The sequence below is a fragment of the Leptopilina heterotoma genome, unplaced genomic scaffold (assembly GCF_015476425.1).
Source record: "Leptopilina heterotoma isolate Lh14 unplaced genomic scaffold, ASM1547642v1 Lhet_299, whole genome shotgun sequence".
Taxonomy (NCBI): domain Eukaryota; kingdom Metazoa; phylum Arthropoda; class Insecta; order Hymenoptera; family Figitidae; genus Leptopilina; species Leptopilina heterotoma.
The window spans coordinates 360232-384728 of NW_025111002.1; the positions used below are offsets into that span (position 1 = coordinate 360232).

Genomic DNA, 24497 nt, shown 5'->3' on the forward strand with positions numbered 1-24497 from the left:
AATGTATCTAATCATAATATGCAAATTCTGAACTTGAGATCATTGAAAAGGTTTGCTGGTTTTCCAATTTTCTCGTTGAATACTAGATTTCTCTTTCTCAATAAATTATAACAAAAATGGTAAGTAAAAATATTTACTAATTAAATAGATAATTCAATTTAATACAAAGAAACAGCCATTCATATAAATTACACAAGTGTTTTGAGTTAATTATTTTTATATGCTAATGCTAACTAATAATATTAATAACTTGAACTATTTGAGCAGACTTTTTTTTCTTCAAATCACTAATCTACGCTAGATGTTTAATATTTAAATTTAATTCAATACTGAAAGAAATAATTTATTAGAGATGAAAATTAAAGTCTTTATTGAGATTTAGTTGGAAAGTAATTTATAAATGGCTACGCAGACATAAAAAAATGTCAATAAAATCGCCTATAAACTAATAAATAATATAAAAATGAATTTCAACATTCTTCTGTATGAAATACATAAATGATACTTTTTATAAAAATAATAAAAGTTTTTTCAAATAATGAGAAATTTGCAGCAGTGATCGTTTTATTAATAATATAGATCCTTTTATTTATTCTATTATACAAGATGTTTAAAGAAAAATAGGAAAATGGATGGGTTTTTAGATATTCGACTATTTAGTTACACATCAATTTCAAACCTAACTTGTATTATAAAATTAAAAAAAAATTTAATTAATACCTATGAAATAAAAATCGTAGGTATTATTAAATTTCAATAAAGTTTAATAAAATTCTCCAAAAAATTTTGTTAAAATAATTTTATTCCAGATAAATTTAATACAGAAAAAAATTAAAGTACATTACTTGAAGAAGTGTGAAGAAAAATTCGAAATTTACCAAATTTTATTACTTTCAATAAAATTCTTAATTTATATTTTTCAAATTAAGTATTTTATATTCATGGATTCTCTTTCTTTACTTTATTTTCATTGTCACCTTCTTTGGAATTATCAATCTCTTCATCACTATCATAATCATCATCATCTTCATCATCATCCTCATCCTCATCATCATCCTCATCATCATCATCATCATCATCATCTTCATAGTCTAAATTGTCATTGGTACCATAATTGTAGCTTGAAGATCCTATGAATATTTAATTTCATTTTTATGTTTTTAATATGTAAACAAGAATTATTTTGAACAGAAAATTACGCATTTCAAACTTGACTCACCGTAATTACTATAACCATTGTTCTCCTCATCAGATTCATATGCTCCGCTGCCAATATTTTGTCTCCCAAATTTATGTGTTCTAGCTGAAATTATTATAAAAATGAAGTTGATTTTGTTATGCAGTTACAATACAGTTATATAGAATAATGGAAAAATGATATTTACTAGACATGCTGAGATCTTTAGTCTGAGAAGTGTTGTAACCACATTTAGGACACGGAATACTTTTATTCTTTTCATACTTGAATCCTTTTCGTCTCACATGGTCTTCACAATAACAAGTTTTGCAACGCAGACAAGAATATTGCCCTAAGCGATTACAAGATTGGCATTTAAAATTTTCGGCTTCGAGAATTTGGCACGAAGCTTGGTGTTCAAATTGATCGTCCTCACAAAGAAAACAATCACAAAAGCTGCAACGAAAAATTCTTCCTCCATGATCCCATACGCCTCTCTCGCATTCATGACAAACTGCATCCATTAACGGGCAAGTACAAGCGTGTGAAGTGAGGCAACGTCTTCCATGACAAACCCAGGCTTCACAATGATCACAAATAGCCCCCTTTATTAATTCAATTACGTACATAAGTAATAGTCAATTTCAATTAATAAAAAAGAGCAGCTTCTTTGCCCTTGTGTAAAATATTAATTTTTAAAGATAACTTACAACCATTCCCAATCCAGTTGTAAATACATTTGAATGTTTTACGACACAGTCACCAGTTTTTAGCATACATTTTATTTTTCCACACTGTGCACAAATAGGCAATCGTTGTACACTCTGACAAAAGTAACAGAAAGCACGACTTTTTTGTTTTCTATTGCACTTGTCACATTCCTGAAAAAAATTTTCAAGTATTTAATAATTTAGAATTTCAAGTTGTTCTACCTATAAGGGAAGAGAGAGGTTGAGGTTGAGGTTGAAATTTTATTAATAACAAGTGTTTATAGGAAATGAATATATATATAAATATCTTGAAAGAAAAACAAGATGTAATGTTAAAAACATTAAAGTTACTGAAATAATACATGATTTGTATTGTTATACCATGACAGCATTGCAAGGCAATTTCGCTAAATCCAGTTGACTCTTTCCAGTTCGTATTTCTTTCTGTCTTAAACGCTGTTTCTCTGCTTTTTTCCTCTGGCCCGTTTTTTTCTTCGGCATTTTGTTTATTTATATAATTAAAAATATATTATTACAAAATATTGCAAAATGTGTAAGTTTACATATGTACATAAATTAACAACTCTACATCTGCTAACAGCTTAGATTAGGCCGCGTACACACGGTGTGCATCTCGATTCTTTCCTATGTTAGGGTGGAGTCCCATGATAGCGTTTTGCGTTGCGTCGTAATTTTTTAAATTTTTAATTTAATAATTTTTTTTTTTAATTTTTTTAATTTTTTTTTTTTTTTTCGTAATTTTTGTAACTATGCAATGAGTGTGAGAGAGATGGAGATATACGTTCGCTATATTTGCACTCATGGCCTAGTTACAAAACGCAACGCAAAACGGAAAAACGCTGCCATGGGATGATTTATGCTCATTCCACACTTGCTAGTTGCGTTGGCCATGAGTGCAAATATAGCGAACATATATCTCCATCTCTCTCACACTCATGGCCTGGTTACAAAACGCAACGAAAAATTTATGCTCATTCCACACTTGCTAGTGCGGACCGATATATGACTATCTCTCTTGCACTCCTATTGAGCTATTGTGGAATCAACTTTAGAAGAAAATTGAAGAATTTATCTAGAGAAATTTACTTGGTTTTATTGGTGGAATTGTGTGATAATGAACCGGCTTTGACGTGTCGCCTATAGTGCGGTCTGAATCTGAAATTGCGACGTGTCGCATGGGAACACGGTTGTGGGTGAGTTTATGGCTAGTGAATCTCTGAATAAAAGTTGAGCAAAAGGAGAAAGTATTTTTGTTTTCTTAATATAGTTGACTGAAAAGAAAATGATGCCAAATAAAACAACTGCATCGAACCAAAAAAAGAACATGTTTCCCGATAAAAAGTCATCAACAAAGCAAATGAAAACCAGCTCAATTACAAACGCCGCTGGATTAAGTTCTCTTATTACATTTACAGTTTTGCTTCTCGCATGGATTTCAGGATTTGCCTCTCGACTTTTTGCTGTTATACGATTTGAAAGTATTATTCACGAATTTGATCCCTGGTAAGTTTTTATATTTATTTTTTATATTTATTTTGTACTTGTTGGAGAATATTACCTAGTGTTATGAATGTTTATAAATAAAAGTAATGTTTTTTTAATATCTATTTAAAAATGATTAAAAATGATAAATTGTTAATGTAATAATTTGTGATTTTAGGTTTAATTATCGTGCCACTGCATATATGGTACAGCATGGATTCTACAATTTTCTCAACTGGTTTGACGAGAGAGCATGGTACCCTTTGGGGAGAATCGTGGGTGGCACCGTGTATCCCGGTCTAATGATAACGTCGGGCTCGATTCACTACATTCTTCATTCTCTAAACATTCCAATTCATATTCGCGATATTTGTGTATTTTTGGCACCAATATTCAGCGGCCTCACCGCCATTTCCACGTATCTCTTAACTAAGGAATTATGGAGCACTGGCGCGGGTCTTTTTGCCGCTTGCTTCATAGCAATCGTACCTGGGTATATTTCAAGATCCGTCGCAGGCAGTTACGACAATGAGGGCATTGCCATTTTCGCACTGCAATTCACGTACTATCTTTGGGTCAAGTCAGTTAAAACGGGTTCAATATTCTGGGCCTCAATGACTGCTCTTTCTTATTTCTACATGGTTTCCGCTTGGGGGGGATATGTCTTCATTATAAATCTTATTCCTCTCCATGTCTTCTGTCTCTTAATCATGAATAGATTTAGTAATCGGCTGTTCACTAGTTACACGGTGTTTTTCATCTTGGGCTTACTGTTGAGTATGCAAATTCCATTCGTTGGCTTTCAACCAATTAGGACATCAGAACATATGCCTGCTGTTGGAGTTTTTGGATTACTTATTTTTGTTGCAACACTGAGGTATGTTCATCTTTTACATTGCACAGTAAATAATAAGTAGCCGAAATGTTAATTGTAACAATTGCTTTCTCATGCAGATATCTTCGAACAATTTTCACGAAATCAGAAATGAAATATTTCGGAGTTATTGTGGTCATAACGGCAGGCTTCTTACTATTGGTTTTGATTGGATTAACCTATGCTGGAGTCGTTGCACCTTGGAGTGGAAGATTCTACTCCCTTTGGGACACTGGCTACGCGAAAATTCACATTCCCATAATTGCATCTGTTTCCGAGCATCAGCCAACAACTTGGTTTAGTTTCTTTTTCGATCTGCATATTCTGGTGACAACCTTCCCAGTTGGACTCTGGTACTGCATAAAGCACATAAACGACGAACGTGTTTTTGGTAAGAATTAATTTTTCACTGGAATTCCTATTAAAAGTAAAGTATAAAATAATAAAGTTGAATTGTCTGATGATAATTGCAGTGGTTCTTTATGCAATAAGCGCTGTCTATTTTGCTGGTGTAATGGTGCGCTTAATGTTGACGCTGACACCAGTGGTGTGCATGTTGGCTGGCGTTGCTTTCAGTGGTGTGTTGGACCTATTTCTTAAGGAAGACAGTAAGGAAGGAGACGAGAAGACGGAAGGCGGCGGCGGCGGCAGCAGCGAACTTGAAAGTGAAGAGGAGAGGGAAAGAAGTCCTGGACGTTCTCTTTATGATAAAGCTGGAAAACTTCGTAGAATGAAGCACGAGAGACCGAAAGGAAGTGGCGATGGACTCGGCGCTAATCTTAGAAACGGAGTTGTTATTCTTATTCTTGTTCTTCTAATGATGTTCACTATTCATTGCACTTGGATCACTAGTAATGCCTATTCCAGTCCGTCAATTGTTTTGTCGTCTTATAGCAATGATGGAAGTAGAGCAATTCTTGATGATTTTAGAGAAGCCTATTTTTGGCTTGCTCAGAATACACCTAGCGACGCAAGAGTTATGAGTTGGTGGGATTATGGATATCAAATAGCTGGTATGGCAAACAGGTAAATAGAAATTATTCCTTATCATCATTAGAAAATTCCAATCATAATATTAATAATAATTTCTTTTAAATCAGAACAACTTTAGTAGACAATAACACCTGGAATAATTCACACATTGCCCTTGTTGGAAAGGCCATGAGTTCCAATGAAAGTGCAGCATATGAAATAATGACATCACTCGACGTCGATTATGTACTTGTTATTTTTGGAGGAATGATTGGTTATTCCGGAGATGATATTAACAAGTTTCTGTGGATGGTGAGAATTGCCGAAGGAGAACATCCACAAGATATTCGAGAAAGTGACTATTTTACAGAAAGAGGGGAATTTCGAGTTGACTCTGAAGGATCACCAACACTATTAAATTCGCTCATGTACAAACTTAGTTACTATAGATTTGGTGAGGTGAAAATTGACTATAGATCTCCATCTGGATACGATCGAACACGTAATGCTGAAATTGGAAATAAAAATTTCCAACTTACTTATCTCGAGGAGGCTTACACAACTGAACATTGGCTTGTTAGAGTTTACAGGTTAGTGCCTCTTGTTGTTTAATTTATTTTTTTCAGTCAGAGGAAAATCAGTCATTTCTTTTTAACACAATTATTATTGTTTCTTTTGTAGGGTTAAGAAACCGAATGAATTTAATCGACCTCGCATTCCACTCTCGGAAAGAACTGTAACCCGACCAACCTCATCATATATAAGTAAAAAGGTTTGTATCACTTTTAGAGAAATATTTAAAGAGATCTAAACTAAATAGAATCTCTCGTATCGTTTTTGCCTTTTTTTTGTCGAGAACAGTAAAGATTGGAAAATTTTTTTCAAGTTATGGGGACGTTGATGTTTCAGAGTGCCCGAAGGAAAAAAGGTTTCATCAAGAATCGACCAACCATCATCAAAGGTCTAAAACCACAAAAAAAGTACGCGACGTAACAATGAGTCACCTAAAAAAACGAAAGAAAGAAAGAAAACGAAATTTAATTCAATTTTTAAAATAATGAAAAAAAACAGTCCATAGAATTTATTTTTAAAATACTAAATATTCAAAAAGGAAAAATCAATCAAAAACCTGGATAATGAAATTCACAGAAATAAGGGAAAAAATTATTGTTTCTTTTTTTTCTTTTATTTCATATACATTTATTGTGATAAGACTGCAAAAAAGACTTGTAATTTGAAAAAAAAAATAATTTTACATTAAGAGAGAATAGCATTTAAAAAAACACTTTCATAATTGTTACATGTTCTCTTCAAAGAACAGTAAATTGGAGAAAAAAAATGTTGTACAAAAAAAACTTGGGAAATTTAAATATGTTTTCATCTAAATTTATCAGTTTTTTTTTAAATTAAATAAATGTTTTTTATCGTAATTATAATATTGAATGCAGTAATAAACAGCAAAAAAAAAGTAATTAAATTGAATGCATCGAATATGTATAAAGAATAGATATAAGGAGAGTGTAAGTGTATTTGCATTTTAAATTTGACAAAAATTGTGCATTTTTCTATCATATTAAGATATACTTCCGGTAATAATATTTTTATATCATATTTATATATATGCATTAATCTATATTCTTGCTTTAAAAAATATGAGTGAATTACTGTCGGATGTAAAGAAAATTATTCTAAATGTAAATTTAGAATGTAATTTTCAATGTGTGTGTATAGTAAGGAGAGAAAAGTGTTCAACTTTTGAAAAGTTCAACGTTCATAATACATTACAATAATTAAGTCTCCTAATGTCCAGTTTTAAAGGCAGTAAATATTGTAAGTAGGTAAAGAAATTAAGGAAGCAATTTAGAAAAGCTAAATGGAAACTAAAAGAAAATGCTTTTCAATATGCGTGAGTGTATTGTTTATGTACACACAATTTGTTGTACTTGTTACGAGATAAACATTAAGAATAACATTCTTGTTGTTGGAAGAAACATCATTTTTTTCTTTAACCAAAAAAACCCTAAACACATAGGTATGTATTAGAAATTATATAAAAAAAATTTTTTCTTTTCTGGGGAAGAATTGAAAAAGTACAAGAAGATGTTTTTTTTCTTTTATTATACATTAATTTCCCAGTTATAAAAACCGCTATCAAGTTTTAGGTGCATATTGTACATTCATATGTTCAAGATGAGTCTTAAAAAACTCTACAAAAATGAACGAAAAATATATTAAAAGGAAAAAATTTTTTACCAAAAAAATTTGAGAGTACGCATAGAATCTTTTAATATTTTAAACATAAATAAATGATTTTAAAAATTACAAAAAATTCACCTTGCAAATAGAACATAAGGAGATTCAATTTTTTATATAATAATAATAATAATAATTAAGATAAAAAACCATACATTAGGTATTAGGTACAATTTAATACAAACAAAAATAATTTTTTAGAAATGTCAATAACTTTCTAATATTAAAACATGTATAAATGGACAATTTAATACCGGAAAACCACAAAAAGTAACTTTTCTCATATTATTTCTGGAAAAGCTCTACAATAAATTGAAGAAATATCTACATACAGGTCAAAAGAACATTTTATTGTAAAAATATATATTTGCAAAAAAATACAGTACAAACCCCATTATAGTATTTTAACTAAAAAGTGATGAAAATTGATAACCATTTGTATAAAACATAATTATTTATACTGCCTTCATAAGCATCCTAATAATTATATTTCGAACGTTTTAAATAAATACATGTCTAAGTGGATAATATAATTATAAAATTTGGTGAACTCTATTTTATCCGGACGCCTGCCTGCCTGCCTGCCTGCCTGCATCATTTAGTCCCGATAATGGGGTTTTTACTGTGATAATGTAAAAACAATCATCTTCACAGAAAACGATGAATTGTAGAATGATCAGAAAACTTTTCAAGATTATTTAAATTATCCCACCACATGGTAAGTTTGTGTTCCGATATAAGTTTAAACCATGGAGTTAGAGGATCTTTTGTGGTCTTGATAAAATTTTCAATTTCAGATCGAGGGATCCAACGAATTTCGCTTATTTCGTCAGGATTTGGATCTAATGTAATTTTATCTTTCTGAGCGAAAAGAATATAATCTATTTCATGTTCGCCCCAGCAAGATTCGCCCAATGCTTGATAATGAATTCTCGTCAGGTAAAACAAATCGTTTGGCAATATTTCATTTAAAGGAATTCCCAATTCAAAGTTTAATCTTCGTTGAGCCGCTTTACGAACGCCGAGAGCGTCATGTTCTTCCGATTCACCTGAGATTTCCGCTAGTGGATGACTACAGCACGTATTAGTAAAATGATCCGGAAAAGTTATCTATTTCAAAATAAAAGAGCACTTTTCAAAATTTACATGAAAGTAAAATAAAATCATATAGTTTGAATAATTGATTAAAAAATTATCTACTGCTTAGAATTTAAAGATAAATATGAATAAAAAATTTACATCCATATTCAAACAAAATTTATTATGATAAATTATTGCAGATATGCAGAGTAATTTAAAATTAAGCATTGATGCAGAATGAAAATTTATATAATAAATTGGAATATAATTTCAATGCTTTCCTATCAACGAATTTTCAACAATTTGAAATGTAGTTAAAAATAAATTTTATAATGCTCGACCTATAAATGAAAAAGAATTCAAAACTTGAGAATTTTTGTTTGTCAAGCATTTTGTTTTTATATAAAGAACAAGAATGAGAAGAGAATTTGAAGAGACCTTCAAATGCCACGTACGAATTGATATATTATCTACACTAGCTTGACTAATTTGAATATTTTTAATTAACTTTTTTATTATTATACCTAGGTATACAGACTTATATTTCCAAGAATATAATAATTTAAATTTTATGAGGCTTATGGCGTTACTTTATAACGAAAATTTATAATCTAATGTAAAAACGTTTTTATGTGAAAACTAAAATTAGGTACCAAAAGTAGAAATTGCTTCATTCTTTTTTAAAAAAAGATATTTTTCACTTACAGTTTTAAGATGTGTTTAAAAAATATTCAAAAACAATGAAAAGATGTGTACTACCTATTTTATTTTTATTAAATTCGTCTGAATAAATAAATTATACCTATATAATTAATTATAAATATTATTTTAAACAATAAAAATTATTACTGTATATTAGGATTAACAATAATTTTTTTCACATAAATAAATTCTCACCTTTGTGGAAGATCTTTTTTGCAATAATAGATCTCCATTTGCATTAAAAAGAAAAACGCTGAATGCTCTGTGAAGAGGAACACTACCCTCTTTACTTATCAAATGACAATATTTTTTCGTTGCTTCGCCAATTGATTTATCAAATTCATCAATTAAAATACATCGTTCTTCCAAAGCAGCCTTTTGTAATGGTGCAACTTTTATATTCGAATGCATGTTTTTCGACAGTATACATTCTTCTTGAATACCAGAATATATTTTTCTCCCAGTATTTAATATCGTTCGTAAAGCCATTTTCAAGCGAAATAAATTTAAATCACAATCAAGTCTGATAAGATAAAAAAGTACAAAAAATTATTTTTGCCTTTTTAATATTTTTAATACTAAACATCCGCTTTCACAACTGTCACTCAGCAAGGTACAATCAGTATAGAACTCTCATTCTCAAATCTAAATGTAAAAGCTGCGATAATGAATTCCTCTTTGGATAATAAATTAACATAAAAATGTAAAAGATGTCACGACCTAAAATATATTCATATTTTTTTCATTTTCAATGTAAATTTACATGAAAAGAAAACAGATAGTAAAAGTAAAAGTATATAGTTGCATAGAAGAAGCACTGAGAAGCAGGGAGAATAAGACGAGTGGAAGGGGTAAACTTACATTATTTATTATACAATGTGTAAAAGTGGTAAAAGATAAATGTAAAGGACAAACGACAATAGATGCTTGAACTCTGGAATGGAACGCAATCGCAGCATTGAGTCAGAGAAGGATAAACATATATGTCTATCTCTATCTTATTCTTACGATTGCGTTCATTTTGAATGTTTTATTCATTCATTTACATTCTGCTGCATATAAATTTACAATAATTTACTTTGAATTTAATAATTTAAAGTGAATTTATATGCAGAATGTGCAATTACTTTGAATTAGACGAAACAAATTCATTTTCAAGCTAATGCAGAAATACCTTTACAACTTGGTGTGTGAAGGCGATTTTAACTATCTTTTTCAATCTCATGATATACTCACCAGGGAATTGTACCCTAAAAATCAAAAACTGCTCACGAAATCACGAAATCACGAATTTGCTGCACACATATTAATTGTGCAGCAGTCACATGTTGATGATTGATTGATCAGTACACCAAACACCATCTCACACTAGTTGCCCTATGAATTGCACCTTTAATCCTTTTGAATCTAATGTAAATTAGCTTTAAGCTGATACAGAAATATATATTTCATAAAAAAGAGTTACCAATTTAAATTTTTTTCTTTTATAAAATAATATATAATTTTCTCTTAAAATACAGTTTGTGGAAAAAAGTATGTCTAACGTTTTAAAGAAGGTAATAAATATTTCGTTTAAAATTTACAAGATTTTGACAAAATTTTATCGACAATGCGTACATAACTATTCTTTATATTCTTAGATAAACATAGATTTTATTGTAAAAAATGTTCTTTTCTTTTTTGTTTATCGCATTTTGGACACATTTCTCGCTGAACAATTAATAATAAACGCAGATAATTCATATAAAGTTGTAAATATTTTCAACTTTTCTAACCTCAAAAAATTTGATATATAATATACAGACTTGAAATTCTTTATTTCCTCACAAATTGTATATATAGGCTTTATAAATTTGTTTCACAATATGTAGAAAATGAAATTTTTTTAAAATTTATCCTACATAAATTAGACTATATAATTTTTCTTTCTTTAAAGTTTTAATATAATTTAATATACTAAAACATTTAATTAAAGCTAATCTTTTAAAATTTAAATTTTTATATAATAATAAAAAAAAATATGTAACTTTAATTCTTCTTGCGTCACATAAATGTCTTAAAATATCATTTAGATTAATTATTTATTTTTAAATGTTTTCAGACAACCGGTTTAACTGGGATTTTAGTTGCACAAGATCCACATCGCCTATTGAATATTTTGTATGGCAAAATTCTTCGTGCTCTTGATAAACTACCACAAGACTATGCCTATAGAACAACAACAGAAAAACTTATTAGAAATCGGGCAGCAATTGTTAAAGACGTAAGTCACTCTTTTGTTTATTAATATATAAAAATATTTACCCATTAGTATAAAAATTTAACAATCCAGTGCTTCTATTGCAATTGTTTTGTGATTTTTAATTATAATTTCAAGTCTATACGTATATAGGTCAATTTTTTTTTGTTTTTCTACAAAGTCTTTTTCGTATATTGCAAATAATAACTAATTATAAAAAATATATTTTAGAACTCCAATGTAGATAGCATTGAAAATAAAATTGAATGTGGACAAGTTGAGGAACTAATAATTCAAGCACAAAATGAATTAGTATTGGCACGAAAAATGCTAGAATATAAACCATGGCAGCCTCTTATTCAACAAGAACCAAAAAATCAATGGGAATGGCCCCCTCACAAGTGATCTTGGCAATTTTAATCAGTACTTGTGTATTTATTAATTATTATTAGCACTCGAATGTGTAGAACAGAAACGTAGTAATTAAATATATAAATTTGTTACATTCTTCTTATTTAATTAAAAGAGAGCCCAAATAATTGACCAAGTAATAATCATTTTATTTCTTATAAATATATATGTGGACGTCCACATGAAAAGGGCCCATTTTTGCACTATTGGACTTATCTATATGGGCGAATTCCTTGCAAAGTTTGGAAAATTTTGAGTGGTCTTGGAGCCTTTTTGGTGAAAAATTCGATGAGTTACAGAATTTCAAACTTTAGAACGCCAAAATCTCATTTCGAGAAAAACGGAATTAAAGATTGTGAGACCAATTGACTGTGATATCTCTGGCTCTTCTGGGAAGTTATTCAGATAAGAATTGTTTCCAGTCCAGGGCACCTTAAAGATGAAAAACCAATAGGTTTTAAATTTTTAAAACCAAACCTCCCCCCCCCCCTTCATTTTGCAAAATACGAAAATTCGACAAACTGGGCCCCTTTCTAAAAAGGCCGGTTTTTTTTATTTTTTTATTAATAAACCATTTTTTTCAAGGTTAATGATTGGGTGCAATTTTATTGTGTCATTTGAAGAAAAAGAATAGAAATTAAACTTATTTAAAATTTTTTAACAGTCTCTATTATGAAAAAATTGACGCAATATCCAAATTTTCATTTCGACAATTCCGAAAAAAAGACTCTAACATCAATATCTCTGGTTCTTCTGGGAAGTTATTCAGATAAGAATTGTTTACAGTCCAGGGCACCTTAAAGATGAAAAATCAAGAGGTTTTAAATTTTTTCACACATACATTTTTAAAATACGAATTACTTTTGCAAATGACCGACAAAATGGACCCTTTTCTTTTTTCTAAAGAAAGAACCAGTGAAATCAAACAGTTAAATTATCGATAAATTAATGAAAACCGCATGATTCGACTTGTCAAAACATGTAGATTGATAATAAAAAATAAAAAAAAATTTAAGATTTTGCTCCAAAATTACTAAATTGCGATTATCTCAAAAACTAGAACCGACAAAATGGGCCCTTTTCATGTGGACGTACACATACATAAATGTTTTAAAAAAGTTGACAGAAAAAAAGAATATTTATAATAATTTTATTTTACATGTATCTCACCTAAACAAAACAGGTTAAAAAAAATATGTAGGTGAACTCATTGCGGACCCCTCACTGCATTCAGAGGCTATGGTGGTATGAGTTGCAATCTCCCGTTGCTTCAGTTTGATATAGTCTCTTAAAGTCTTATACGCGTCTTATACGCAAAGAAATTCCTAAATCAAATCATAAAAAAAGGTTTCTTCATTTTTCTTGCTGTTTTGTGTTATCAGTTATGTGTAGAAATTTTCATTTTTCGGTATGTGTTTTCTTTTAGAAAGTATAAGAAAAATGAACGTGTTTTTTTTCGACTATTATACATATAGCATATCTTACGAAAGAAGGTCAACTTGTGAAAGTGCGAATCTCTTGTTCTATATTGAAAATAATTTTCCTATAAAATCATCCTGATTTGTAATAAGTAGAATATTTATTTTCCAATACATTTTTATAAATTTTTTTACGATCATAAAAATTATAATTTTTTAAAAATACAATTTTCACATGATTTTATATCCATCAAATTTTTGTTGATTACATATGTTTAAATAATAGAGTACCTAATATACATACCTACTGAAAAAAAGAAAAAATATTTTGAAGATTAATTATTAGTAAAATATTTCTTCTTCTATTCTTCCCAGCTGCAGTATAATAAGTAAATTGCTTTTTATAGCACGATAATAAAAGATTTTCAAATATAAAGTCTATTAAATATTTCATATTACCAGTTGGTTCTAAAACAAATTTTAATTCACCGCACATGATTCATTATAAAGCAATAAGCAATAACATAAGCTAGAATGGGAATTAATAGCAGTATTTATCAGCATCAATGTAATGGCTTTTCTAAGAAATCAAGTTCAAGATTTTCTCATTCTCAATATACAAAAAAAGAAATGGGAGAAAAAGTTTTACGAGAAGTAATAACAGAACAAGATGTCAACATTTATGATGATAGTATTCATAGAACACACGATCCTAATAAGGTAAATTTTACTAAAACATACATATATGTACCTACAACATTAAATATTGATTAATTCAATTATATTCTTTTATTAAACAGATTAGTAAACACTGTCATTATGAGAATCAAAAAAGTCAATTCCGTCCAAGTTCTCAATGTGGACATTGCAGAATTATATCAAAAAGAAATTGTACAAATCAAGAAATTAAAAAATATAAAAGTGAACCAGATTTAAGGTATTAAGAATCTCCTTATAAATAAAAAAGGTTTTTTTGTTATTCACTTTTTTCCCAACAGGTATTTAATGGCACATGAAGCCATGCTCAAAGTATTAAATTCACGTCAAAAAATGCAAGAAATACGTTATCGATCAAAGAAGAAGTACAAGGCCCCACCACCACCGCGCGGTGTGACTGGTAATTCAAAATTTTCTGAATTTCAAATTCAATCATCAGATAAGAGAAAAGCAGTTTTTAATGAAGAAAAGACACGGAAAAGTAGTAAAAATGAATACTCTGTAAAATATCACTTGGTACAATCTTCTCAATCTCCCAAAAAATCTCGCCTTTTTAAATCTCGTGAACAATCTAAAAATTCTCAAGTCACTTGCTCTTTATGCTCTTTGCGTCGCTGTACTCAGCACAAAGTTGATGGAAATGATGACTGTTCCATAAAAGTTTCAATAATTGATGATGATGATGATGATGATGATGATGAGAATAATTTGACACGTCACACTGTAAGAAAAGAGAAAAATCTAGTATTGCACCATGAGGAAATTAACAGTTGCAATAGTAGTGTGAGAAAAAGATTTTTAAACTGGAACAATAAAAATTTTCTCCAAAGTAACAATACCCAATCTCGGCCAATACAATCAACCTATAAAATAAACTACGAATCCTTCGAAAAAGATTCCTCTAGTGAAATAAAAGCTTGCTATTTAATAAAAAAAGACAGGGGTAAGATTTTTTACTTGATTTTATTATTTATAAATACTACACCAGTAAAATGATTTATTACATCATTCTTTTTTTTTTACCTAAAATTACTATAATATTTAAGAATTTATTTCCAATTTAGAGAAAAATCAACCTCAGTTCAATAGTCTACAACAAGATAATTTATCATCAAAAATTTCTCAAAACCAAAGGGAAAACTCAGTTTTCATTAATGACGAGAGGAATAAAAGTGAAATAACAAATTTCATGGAAACGCAAAATCAGAAATCGGTCAATAACACATTTTCCAATTTACTTTCCTTAAACACTGAAAATCTTGACAAAATTCAAGATTTGATGACAAATCATCAGTCGTATATTTTAAAATCGTATAATGATAATAATAATTTGCATCAATTGAAAAAACCTAAAAGCACTTCATTACATAGGGAAATAAATGATATTAAATTATTAAATGATGAAAATTATTTAACTATTCAAAAGTCGACTAATGATCATACGAAAATCGATATTGATGAAAAAGAGAATAAATTGAACAAGAGTGAAACTTATTCAAGTACAAATGAAGCGAATAAATGTATCAAGGAAAGCAGATATTTTGTTGACTTTTTAAGTAAAGAGAGCTGCATTAGAAATGAAGGATCAGAAGAAGAAAATAATTGTTTTAATATACCCTCCATCAAAAACAAGAAGAATATTGCGGAAAATCCTAAAGGTTTATGTCGGAAAGATGATGATATTTTAAGTGGAAGCTATGTAATAAGTAATAAAAACCCACTTTCAAAAAGGGACAAAAATTCATCATCAAGTATACAAAAAGAAATTTCTCAAACAGGAGCTGAATCAAAAAGCAGTAGTAGCTACTTGAATCAAAGCACAAATACGTATGACTACATTTTTTAGATTTTTTTTAAAGAAAAGTATACCTATACGTGTAAGTAGGCCATTTAAGGAAAAACTTGAAAGTTTCATATTTATTAAATTCTATTTCGTCATTCGTCTATTAAGATTAATTGCATACATTTCGAACTATGGCCGACTTACACACAATACAATAATTATTTATTCGTTATATTTGTTTAATATTAATGCAATTCTTTTCTGTTCTGCTTGTTTTTTTAAAAATATTTTCCAATTGTTTTATAGATTTCCAATTTTTAATTATTCAAGAATAAAAACATTCTATTTTGGTATGGACAATGCCGAAGAATTTAATCAAGATTATCAACAGCAAAGGCAAACCAACGGGAATTTTTTTAAATCGAATAACTTGGAAAACGACGAGGTGAATACCAATCTTTATACATGTGTATAAACAAGTTGTTTTTGGAATATGTTTTGAAAAACGAGTAAAAATCAAATCACATAGCTGATTGAAAAAAGAAATCGACGATACCAAGAAATTAAAAAAAAATTTCCTTTTAAAATTTATAATTTTAACTTTTCAGATGAACATTCAAAGTGAAACAGAGGGTATTGCTTTGAGTTTGAGGCCAACGTTACCAAAAAAGCCACCCGAAATACCAAGATTTTCTCCATCTGATGCTTGGAAACTACTTACTGAAGCATCTGAACCAACGAGTTCAGCTGTCAGCGATGAAATACCTGTATACATTTATTTTGACTAATTTAAAAATCCCCAGAGTTTATTATTTACATATTTAATTTCTCATTAATTATTTATAGGTGACAATTCATGAGCAAAAGGATGAGTCTTATCCATTACTAATTACATACCAACGAAATACACATGATAAATCTGGAGACTCTGGAATATCTGCAGAGGGTGGTGGTGACTTGAGACCCTTAAGAACGACTTGGACTCCACAACAAGACTTGGATGATGAGTCAAGTGGTGATGATGCTTTATACAATTCGCCACATGAAAATTCTTTTCAATTACAACCACACGTATTTTCACTCTCCCTTCCTCGTTCTTGCTATGCAGCAGCAGCAGCAGCAGCAGCAATAACTAAAACAAAACAAGAAATGCTTCTCTGCGATTCTCTTCAAAAACTAAAGCACTCCGTTTCTGGTGTATTTGGATTTACACCACAACAACACGAAGACAAACCATCATTAACAACAAACACTCTAGATGACAATTGGTTTTTATCCTCAAGTGCACCAACTTCTTTACAAAATTATTACATTAATAACAATGATGAAATTTGTCGATTAATTAGCACAGAAGACACGAATGAAGAAACAGGTGAAAAGAAGAAAAAGACTGTTGAAGCAAACAGCTTTTCGGAAATACCTCAATTCTCATCAATTTCAAAAGCAGGTCATGTCATGTATCTTCCAGATACATTTAATAATTCAAATTTGCAATTTACAAAAAGGCAACAGCAAATTATTAAATACAAAAAATATAAAGACTCTAAGAATACGTCTTATTACAATGAAAATACATTTAATAATACGGAAAAAAATGTCAACATAAATTCTAGCAGAAAGCTTTCAAAATCGTGTGAGAATGTTTCGTGTGAAACAAGAATAAAATGTCCCCAATCATCAAATAACATGGCTAACAAAAATATTGCTGAAAGTAACAAAAATAATTACATGAATGATGTAATAAAGGATATAAACAAGAAAATTTTTAATAGACCAAGAAAATTTACATTTCAATCCACAGTGAGACAAATTGAAAGGCGACGATTAGCAGAGAAACTTTCAAAGGAAGCAGAAGCTAAAGAGAATCAAAGAAAGAATGAATTAGACGCTATGATAAAAGTTGAAGAGGAATTTCAAAAAAAACGAAATAAGGAAAATATAATTTAGATATATATATATATACATAAATGTTTCCATATGTACTCAATTTTTTATATTAAAAACACATGTTATTTGTTAATTATTTTATTAAATATTTAAAAATGTTGTTATGAAAATGAAATTTTTTTATACGTCTTCCTCTATTGTGAATTCTTGTTATCAAAAAACAAATTTCAATGATTTATTTCTTCAAACTGAGCACACACACACACACACACACACACACTAAATAATACTGTGTAATTCTTTTTTCTAAAAAAGAATAATTTATTTTCATATATTTACAAAGTAGAGAAGACTTAAATCGTCACAGTTCATTATATGTGACGATAAACATAATGCTAGACTGAAGTTTCGCTATTTTCTAAAGACAAAACTGTTAGCGTATTGGGTCTTGAACCACATAAAATTTGTTCCTCCGGGTGTCGTAATCTTGGATCGAGTGCGCTTCTTTTAACATCGGTAATTTTTTTTATTGGTGTTCTACTTGGACTCGATTTTCGACTACTTGGATAAGATTTTAAAAGTCTTGCTCTAGAAAAATCAGATGAAAAGAAAAATATTACAAGAATGTGAATAATATTTGAAAAGAAATAGTTTCTACATTATTCTTGTCTTTGTGAACAATATCCACTTGATAAAATTGCAGTATTTTTTTATAAGCTTCTTATTGTTCATCAGTAAAGTTTCAAAGAAATATATATGAATTTCTTAAAAGAAACACCAACTCACGCATCTGTTAATTTCATTAATAAACGAGTATAAACTTGATATTCTTCATCACCAAACTCTGTAGGGTCGTGACGAGCCTGTTCATAAAGATCGCAGAATTGGTGAACTAATCTCTGGCTACTTCCATTTAAAGGTGCAGCTAATGTTGAGAGCAAAAATGCTCTTAAATTTTCAGTTGGATGTCTCTTTAAGCCATTATCGTATCGACTGATTTCTGTTTCTGTGAATAGAGTTCAAACAATAACAATCACAAAATGTTTGTTCCTTTACATTTAAATATTAGTGTGTGATTTTATAAAATTTCTCTGAGAACAATTATAGATTCCAAACTACTTGAGATTTTTATTAAGTTTACATCAATTACCTAATGATTTGATATCATCAACGGCTTTCAGTCTGTAATAATGAGGAGGAACTTGATTTCCAGATACCATTATATATCTCGGATCACTAATTAATTGTGGCTCGTATTGTATTTTAGGAATTACTTCAATTCGTCTCTCCATTTCCTTTTTCAATGACTGTAATTATTGCGGTTTATGTCAAATTAGTAATGAAATTGTTTACAAAATATTTAATTAATAATGAAAAATATAACCTTTCTTGTATCATGACCGATTGGAACGTGGGGACCTCTTCGAGATCTAAGAGCAAATCGCATTATTTGCCTTTTTGCAAATATAAATAACAATAATATTGTTTGGACTCCAGCAGCTATAAATATTACAATCGTAACTCCTGACAACTGTTTTGACATATTCTCTTCGTCTCAGAAGGAATTAAAAAAAAAGTCATTACAACAATTACAACCTCTAATTCAACCTTGTTTAAAGGTGTAAACACAATTGTTAAGGTTGAAAAGCTAAAAGCAGAATTTCATAAGTGCAAGAGAGACAGTCACACATCACTATCCTTTCTACTATCATGAAATTCAACTTTCGGTTTCGCTTTCTGCTCAGGCCAAAAGCAGAAACGTAACCCGAATTATTGTTGTTACCGCAAATCGTTAACGATAAGAATTTGAGTTGGAGGAGGATAAACAATATACCTATCCTTTTCCATCTCATTCTTCCGGTTGCGGTCACGGATTACGATTAGACGGTTACGTTTCTATTCTGCTTTAAAATTCAGGAGCATTATTAGGGTGCATTCACCTTTGTCTTGTCTGATTAATTCATATTTTGCATATATATTTACCTTAAATTCATAATTCAATTAATTAAAGTGCAGAATATAAATCGAATCAGAAAATAAATATAATAAAGTCCAACGCACAATAGGTTCGCGAAAGTCGTTCGCGAACGAGACGCATGCGATAGACAAGGACACAAATTTTCGGGCGAGTACCGAATTTTCACGATCGTGAAAATTCACGTCACTAAATATGATTGGCTCTACTAAAAGCAGCATGAAAATAAATGAACTTTTGTCAAAGCCAATCATATTTAGTAACGTGAATTTTCACGACCTCGCTCGCCAAAAAATCTCTGGAAGTGTGCAAGCGCCGTATTAGGCTGTGTTTACACCTTCTGTAAAAATTGTCCAGAACGGAAAATTGAGTAAGAGAGACAGAGATACACAGTCTGTCTCTCTTACTCCAATGTACATTTTCCATTCTGGAATCGCACTTGCACTTGGACTTGCTACCTACATATTTGCACATATTGTGGACTCTCCATAAAGCTGAGTCTCCAATAGGTGCCAATGTAGGTGCAAGTGCCAGTGCCAGTGCCAATCCCCAATACATTTTAAATGGGTTTGGCACTGGCACTGGCACTTGAACATGCATATTGGCACCTATTGGAGACTCAGCTTAAAATGACAGAAGCTGTCTGTGTGGAACAGTTTTGACCAATCAAATCATTGGATTTATTGAACACTTATTCTGATTGATCAAATCTATTACACTATTCCACAATTCTACCAGCATGGGACTGCACTCTAAAAGAAACAGTAATAACAAGTCATCTCTCTTGCATTTAATATCTTCTGCTTTCTATTATTATACATACCTTCGACTTGCACGTATCCTTAAAGAATGGGCAGTACAATGCCAAATAGAGGTCCCATTTTTTTTTATTTTTTTTACCATATATCTTCCATATTATATCAATTATATGAACAATGAACATTGTAGTAAATATATTAAAATTTGTTTTAATATGATTTTCTGCAACCTAATTATTATGCAGTTTTATATGAACAATTGATTTTTATTTTCGCTATAATTTCTTCTTTTAATTACTGTCAATATTATTTAAATAATATTCAAAGCTTACTATAGCTTTAAAAGTTAAAACGTTGCCCATTACTATTACTTTAGTCAGAATCAACAGAATCCAGTAGTTGGATTACCAAATGTTTGAAACCAACTGTATATGTCAAAGTTATGTTGATGGTTGTTGGACCCGTCTTTTTTTACACAGCTGGAATCCTTCAATTATATTGACGACAGTCAGCTCAACCCGGGTTAATAGAGTTGGGCCAACCGTCAAAATCCGACCTTAATTTGCACCTGGATTTCACCGATAGGACAAAATATTAATTTGTGCTTTTGGGAACATGTTCAATTATTATTATTCCAGCAGTATTGTCTCGCGCAATATTTCAGGAAGGTTCCTATTACCTTGTCTCAATTTTATAGTTTCAGATAATATAAAGTCACTGGAAAAATTTTATTATTTGAAATTTTAATGGAAAACAAGAGATATTAATAAACTATAATAAAAAATTTAGTTGTTAAATTGTATAATGTATTGTAATTTTATATTATTTATTATTATAATTGAAATGAAGAAAAAATTATTTCTTTTCTAACGTTTCCAACTTCTTGATTCGCCCCTGATGGTCGAAATCACCCGAGTTATTCCGATCTGTGCGGAGGCCCGTAGCGGCCATGTGTCGTTCATAGACAGTAAGTCAGTGTTGGCTTTTTTACAAGCTTATAGCAGATAAGTAATCTGTGTAATTGATAAACACATAACTGTCATCTGCATTAGAATGTTGCATTTTTCGAATACCTTGTGGATTGTGTGATATTGGAGACAAGCAATCAACAACAATTTCCGTTACGGCGTCAGAACCGACAAAAAAAGAGGGAGTGAGACACATTGTGTTAAGAAAAAGAGATCGAACTATACTGAGACTCCTCGACGCCAAGCGTTTCTGCGTCTCCTAATTGCTAATTCGAGAAGAAAAAATATTTAATGCATGCAAAAAACTTTTCAATGAATAATGTTGAAGATGTGGACTTGTGAAGAACTACATTGTAATAAAAGAATAGCGAACCAAAGATAGTGAGAGAAAGAGAGAGAAAGAGAGACATACTTATGGGAACATTAATAACAGAGTGAGAGGTTTAAGTGTATTGAGGGTTTGTGTAGGGGAGGGGTTGGAGTGAAATTCACAAGAGGAAGAGGACAGAAGAACGGTGTGTAGGAGAGAGACCGGTGAGTGGAGACGCGCGATAGCGCTCCTGACAAGCCGCGATCGACCGCAGACTGTGTGATCAACGAAAACTCAACTTTGAATTCTCGAGACATTGGTAGTTTCTCGTTTATTTGGGTTTGGGCTACCAACATTGCTAAATTGTCGTCGAGTTCTTTGTTTGCCTCGCACAGAACCAGTTATTGACTGTATTGGTGTGTAGAGGCACGCGTGTCGTGTAAGTCGTGTCCTGACGTGTGCAAGAAGAGGCTAGGCGCCTGTAATTGGGTTGGTAGTGGTTAACTCTGTGTGAAAGTGTTTGTGTCGTGTGTGAGTCTCTGTGTTGAAGCCGCTTTACGCGATAGTGCGACAGAAAGTGGTGTGCGCGCGCGTCGCTACCTAGTAAAAAGGGTGTGTGCGGAAAATCGGAAAGGTGCTTCCGGATATGATTGTTACAATTTTTATTTTGGTTTATCTAGCAAGTTTAATATCTTGAATAGAGGAAAGTTGAATGCAGTAGCATAAGTGGAAAAATTTCCAAAGAGATATAGAGGCAGGGTGGATGTCAGGTTCCTCTTTGGTTCAGGAAGGTTCAGCTCTATCTGTGATTGGCTGATGTTTTCTTGTATGTGTACTAGAGTGCGTCGCAGCAAAACCTGATTTTTACCTATGTGTGAGTGATATTCGTGCATTATATTACTATACTTGGATTAATGTGCTATTGAGGATTACTACACTTTTGTGGATTACTTTTATACTGTGGATTACCATACACTTATGTGGATTACTCAACTACTGTCTGATGCATATTTCTAATGGGAGACTAAAGATGAAACTGTGAACCAAGTGTGACGCTCAAATGTGCATGATGGTGAGTAACAAGACTTTTATAATGGATTCATTCTTCCTCTTATTTTCAAAAAGAAATTTGACAAATTTCATCTTGTTCCATTTGAAAAAGTTTTCATTTATAATATGATACAACAAACCCTAAAATATGATTTTAGCAATAAAGTTTACAAGTTGGCATTTATATAACAAAAACATTTAACAACATTTAACATAAGAATAATAATAATAATAAGATACTGAAATTAATTTTCTTATTTACTTAAAGCGCTTTTTATTAAGGGCTTATATATGTTAAATAAACTTTAGTTTGGTCGGATATACGTATATATGTATTCTCATCAACCAAATTCTTTGCGCACGCGCTATAGTGATGACAACGACGAGGACGACAACACCTCTCCATGATCTATGTTGAGTTACAGAGACTCTTTAACGAACATAGGCTCTGCTTTCGTTTTTCGCTCTCCATTAACCACCTTCCTTTCCGACCATTCCACTACTCAATTGCATACTTTTTACATCACTTACACACTAGTGTGTGAAAGATGTATTCTTATTTATTTTAGTATCCAATGTGACAACAAGTAATAATACAAGAAATTTTAAACTTGAGAAAAATCAATATGAAATCTACTATACAAGTTATAGGAAAAGATTCCTGCACTTCATCGTAATGGTGTCTTATGGGTGTTTCGACTTGATGCCAAACAAAATTAGAATTTTTAATATGTTATTTAAGTTACTAATAATTATGTTGGCTTGAAATTTGACAAAATTAATGTAGAAAAAGTTATCAAAAAATTCTATAGCTACATTAATTTCAAGTAAATTATTTAAATATATATATATATATATATATATATATATATATATATATATATATATATATATATAACACTATTGGTTGGACTCTGGAGCGCAATTCAATAAATTTGTTAAAGACAACCATCTATTCTGATCTTCACAGAATAACTACAGCTGACCAGCAAAAATAATTTCTCCAAACAATTTCATTGGATATAGCATTCTAGTCTCTAATGAGCTGGATGCGTACAACCTCAACATTCTTTTTTCGTTAAAAATACTTTTTTTTTTGTAAAACAAACATAAAGTTGTGACTTTATTTAGCATGACTGAAGAAAATACTTCATGTTTAAGTTTAAAAGCAGAAATTTACAAAAAGTTTGTCTACTACAATTAAGATTCACATTTCGTTTTTTTTTTTTTAATAACAATAGCTGTAATTTTGCAAAATCATTAGAAAGCCTAAATTAGTTTTCAAAACAGACCATAACCAAAATTAATAAAAATTTGGGAAAACATTTTAAATTAACAAATAACTTAATTATAATAACTTAAGTAATAACTGTTTTATAAATTGGTTTTCTAGTTGTACATTAAATTTCAATAGCTGTGTTGTATATATTCTTCTTATACTTGTACATTAAATTGAGCACTCCCTACATTTTATGGACATTTTCGCGAAATATTTTCTATTTACCTAATGTCCCTAAAGTTGGAGCATTAAAACGCTGAGCATCGAAAAATATTTTTTTCACGAAACCGAAAAAATTACTTACTTAATATTTTTCTCAACATTTAAGATTAATGTTAATGTAATGTTTAAAAAATTTGACTTTCTAAGTGAATGAAACAAGTGAAATGTTAAAATTTTCTATGTAATTAAAAATAAAAAAAAAAAATTTT

The 24497-nt window shown here is 30.3% G+C and overlaps 7 protein-coding genes across 8 annotated transcripts in view; 4 read left to right on the forward strand and 3 right to left on the reverse strand.

Annotated features, from left to right (window-relative positions):
* Positions 1–837: 837 nt before the first annotated feature.
* On the reverse strand, positions 838–2507 carry LOC122504459 (zinc finger protein 330 homolog). The gene is made up of 5 exons (XM_043615584.1): positions 2269–2507; positions 1888–2058; positions 1386–1782; positions 1220–1303; positions 838–1130 (listed from the first exon to the last, which is right to left on the reverse strand). Exons 1-5 carry the CDS (start codon positions 2386–2388, stop codon positions 940–942), a joined length of 963 nt encoding a protein of 320 aa, XP_043471519.1. The 5' UTR covers positions 2389–2507; the 3' UTR covers positions 838–939.
* A 495-nt stretch (positions 2508–3002) lies between these two features.
* Positions 3003–7227, forward strand: LOC122504470 (dolichyl-diphosphooligosaccharide--protein glycosyltransferase subunit STT3B). 2 transcript variants are annotated; one of them, XM_043615595.1, is made up of 8 exons: positions 3003–3101; positions 3176–3411; positions 3569–4267; positions 4345–4655; positions 4738–5290; positions 5365–5826; positions 5918–6008; positions 6123–7227. In XM_043615595.1, the coding sequence occupies exons 1-8, from the start codon at positions 3084–3086 to the stop codon at positions 6135–6137; spliced, it is 2385 nt and encodes a 794-aa protein (XP_043471530.1). In that variant the 5' UTR covers positions 3003–3083; the 3' UTR covers positions 6138–7227. The 2 variants fall into 2 exon arrangements, with proteins under 2 accessions (XP_043471530.1, XP_043471529.1); XM_043615594.1 differs by having other exon boundaries at positions 6146–7227.
* Positions 7228–7818: 591 nt separating this feature from the next.
* LOC122504471 (isopentenyl-diphosphate Delta-isomerase 1) lies at positions 7819–10121 on the reverse strand. Its single transcript, XM_043615596.1, has 2 exons — positions 9467–10121; positions 7819–8599 (listed from the first exon to the last, which is right to left on the reverse strand). Exons 1-2 carry the CDS (start codon positions 9758–9760, stop codon positions 8138–8140), a joined length of 756 nt encoding a protein of 251 aa, XP_043471531.1. The 5' UTR covers positions 9761–10121; the 3' UTR covers positions 7819–8137.
* A 489-nt stretch (positions 10122–10610) lies between these two features.
* On the forward strand, positions 10611–12013 carry LOC122504473 (NADH dehydrogenase [ubiquinone] 1 alpha subcomplex subunit 5). The gene is made up of 3 exons (XM_043615598.1): positions 10611–10827; positions 11373–11534; positions 11742–12013. Exons 1-3 carry the CDS (start codon positions 10807–10809, stop codon positions 11913–11915), a joined length of 357 nt encoding a protein of 118 aa, XP_043471533.1. The 5' UTR covers positions 10611–10806; the 3' UTR covers positions 11916–12013.
* Positions 12014–13589: 1576 nt separating this feature from the next.
* On the forward strand, positions 13590–17864 carry LOC122504468 (putative uncharacterized protein DDB_G0282133). The gene is made up of 7 exons (XM_043615593.1): positions 13590–14059; positions 14140–14276; positions 14338–14999; positions 15121–15883; positions 16146–16284; positions 16448–16606; positions 16686–17864. The coding sequence occupies exons 1-7, from the start codon at positions 13874–13876 to the stop codon at positions 17784–17786; spliced, it is 3147 nt and encodes a 1048-aa protein (XP_043471528.1). The 5' UTR covers positions 13590–13873; the 3' UTR covers positions 17787–17864.
* Positions 17865–18023: 159 nt separating this feature from the next.
* On the reverse strand, positions 18024–19351 carry LOC122504472 (protein C1orf43 homolog). The gene is made up of 4 exons (XM_043615597.1): positions 19111–19351; positions 18877–19033; positions 18513–18732; positions 18024–18314 (listed from the first exon to the last, which is right to left on the reverse strand). The coding sequence occupies exons 1-4, from the start codon at positions 19267–19269 to the stop codon at positions 18122–18124; spliced, it is 729 nt and encodes a 242-aa protein (XP_043471532.1). The 5' UTR covers positions 19270–19351; the 3' UTR covers positions 18024–18121.
* Positions 19352–21376: 2025 nt separating this feature from the next.
* The window catches only part of LOC122504474 (zinc finger protein 608), a 30061-nt gene continuing 26940 nt past the window's right edge, over positions 21377–24497 (forward strand). Inside the window, exon 1 of the mRNA XM_043615599.1 lies at positions 21377–22809. The gene's annotated coding sequence lies outside the window, so the exon portion shown is untranslated. The remainder of the gene's footprint in view (positions 22810–24497) is intronic.

Excerpts from the sequence above, each read along its gene's own strand:
- LOC122504459 (XM_043615584.1), bottom strand. The coding sequence starts at position 2,388 with ATGCCGAAGAAAAAAACGGGCCAGAGGAAAAAAGCAGAGAAACAGCGT. Across the intron at positions 2,059-2,268 it reads TGCCTTGCAATGCTGTCATG|GAATGTGACAAGTGCAATAG; the intron begins GTATAACAATAC and ends AATTTTTTTCAG. Across the intron at positions 1,783-1,887 it reads CAACTGGATTGGGAATGGTT|GGGGCTATTTGTGATCATTG; the intron begins GTAAGTTATCTT and ends GAATTAATAAAG.
- LOC122504470 (XM_043615594.1), top strand. Across the intron at positions 3,412-3,568 it reads ATTCACGAATTTGATCCCTG|GTTTAATTATCGTGCCACTG; the intron begins GTAAGTTTTTAT and ends TTGTGATTTTAG. Across the intron at positions 6,009-6,145 it reads CATCATATATAAGTAAAAAG|AGTGCCCGAAGGAAAAAAGG; the intron begins GTTTGTATCACT and ends TTGATGTTTCAG.
- LOC122504471 (XM_043615596.1), bottom strand. The coding sequence starts at position 9,760 with ATGGCTTTACGAACGATATTAAATACTGGGAGAAAAATATATTCTGGT. Across the intron at positions 8,600-9,466 it reads AAAAAAGATCTTCCACAAAG|ATAACTTTTCCGGATCATTT; the intron begins GTGAGAATTTAT and ends ATTTTGAAATAG.
- LOC122504473 (XM_043615598.1), top strand. The coding sequence starts at position 10,807 with ATGTCTAACGTTTTAAAGAAG. Across the intron at positions 10,828-11,372 it reads TGTCTAACGTTTTAAAGAAG|ACAACCGGTTTAACTGGGAT; the intron begins GTAATAAATATT and ends AAATGTTTTCAG. Across the intron at positions 11,535-11,741 it reads GGGCAGCAATTGTTAAAGAC|AACTCCAATGTAGATAGCAT; the intron begins GTAAGTCACTCT and ends AATATATTTTAG.
- LOC122504468 (XM_043615593.1), top strand. The coding sequence starts at position 13,874 with ATGGGAATTAATAGCAGTATTTATCAGCATCAATGTAATGGCTTTTCT. Across the intron at positions 16,285-16,447 it reads ATAACTTGGAAAACGACGAG|ATGAACATTCAAAGTGAAAC; the intron begins GTGAATACCAAT and ends TTAACTTTTCAG. Across the intron at positions 16,607-16,685 it reads CTGTCAGCGATGAAATACCT|GTGACAATTCATGAGCAAAA; the intron begins GTATACATTTAT and ends AATTATTTATAG.
- LOC122504472 (XM_043615597.1), bottom strand. The coding sequence starts at position 19,269 with ATGTCAAAACAGTTGTCAGGAGTTACGATTGTAATATTTATAGCTGCT. Across the intron at positions 18,733-18,876 it reads TGATGATATCAAATCATTAG|AAACAGAAATCAGTCGATAC; the intron begins GTAATTGATGTA and ends CTCTATTCACAG. Across the intron at positions 18,315-18,512 it reads TTAATGAAATTAACAGATGC|AGCAAGACTTTTAAAATCTT; the intron begins GTGAGTTGGTGT and ends TGATTTTTCTAG.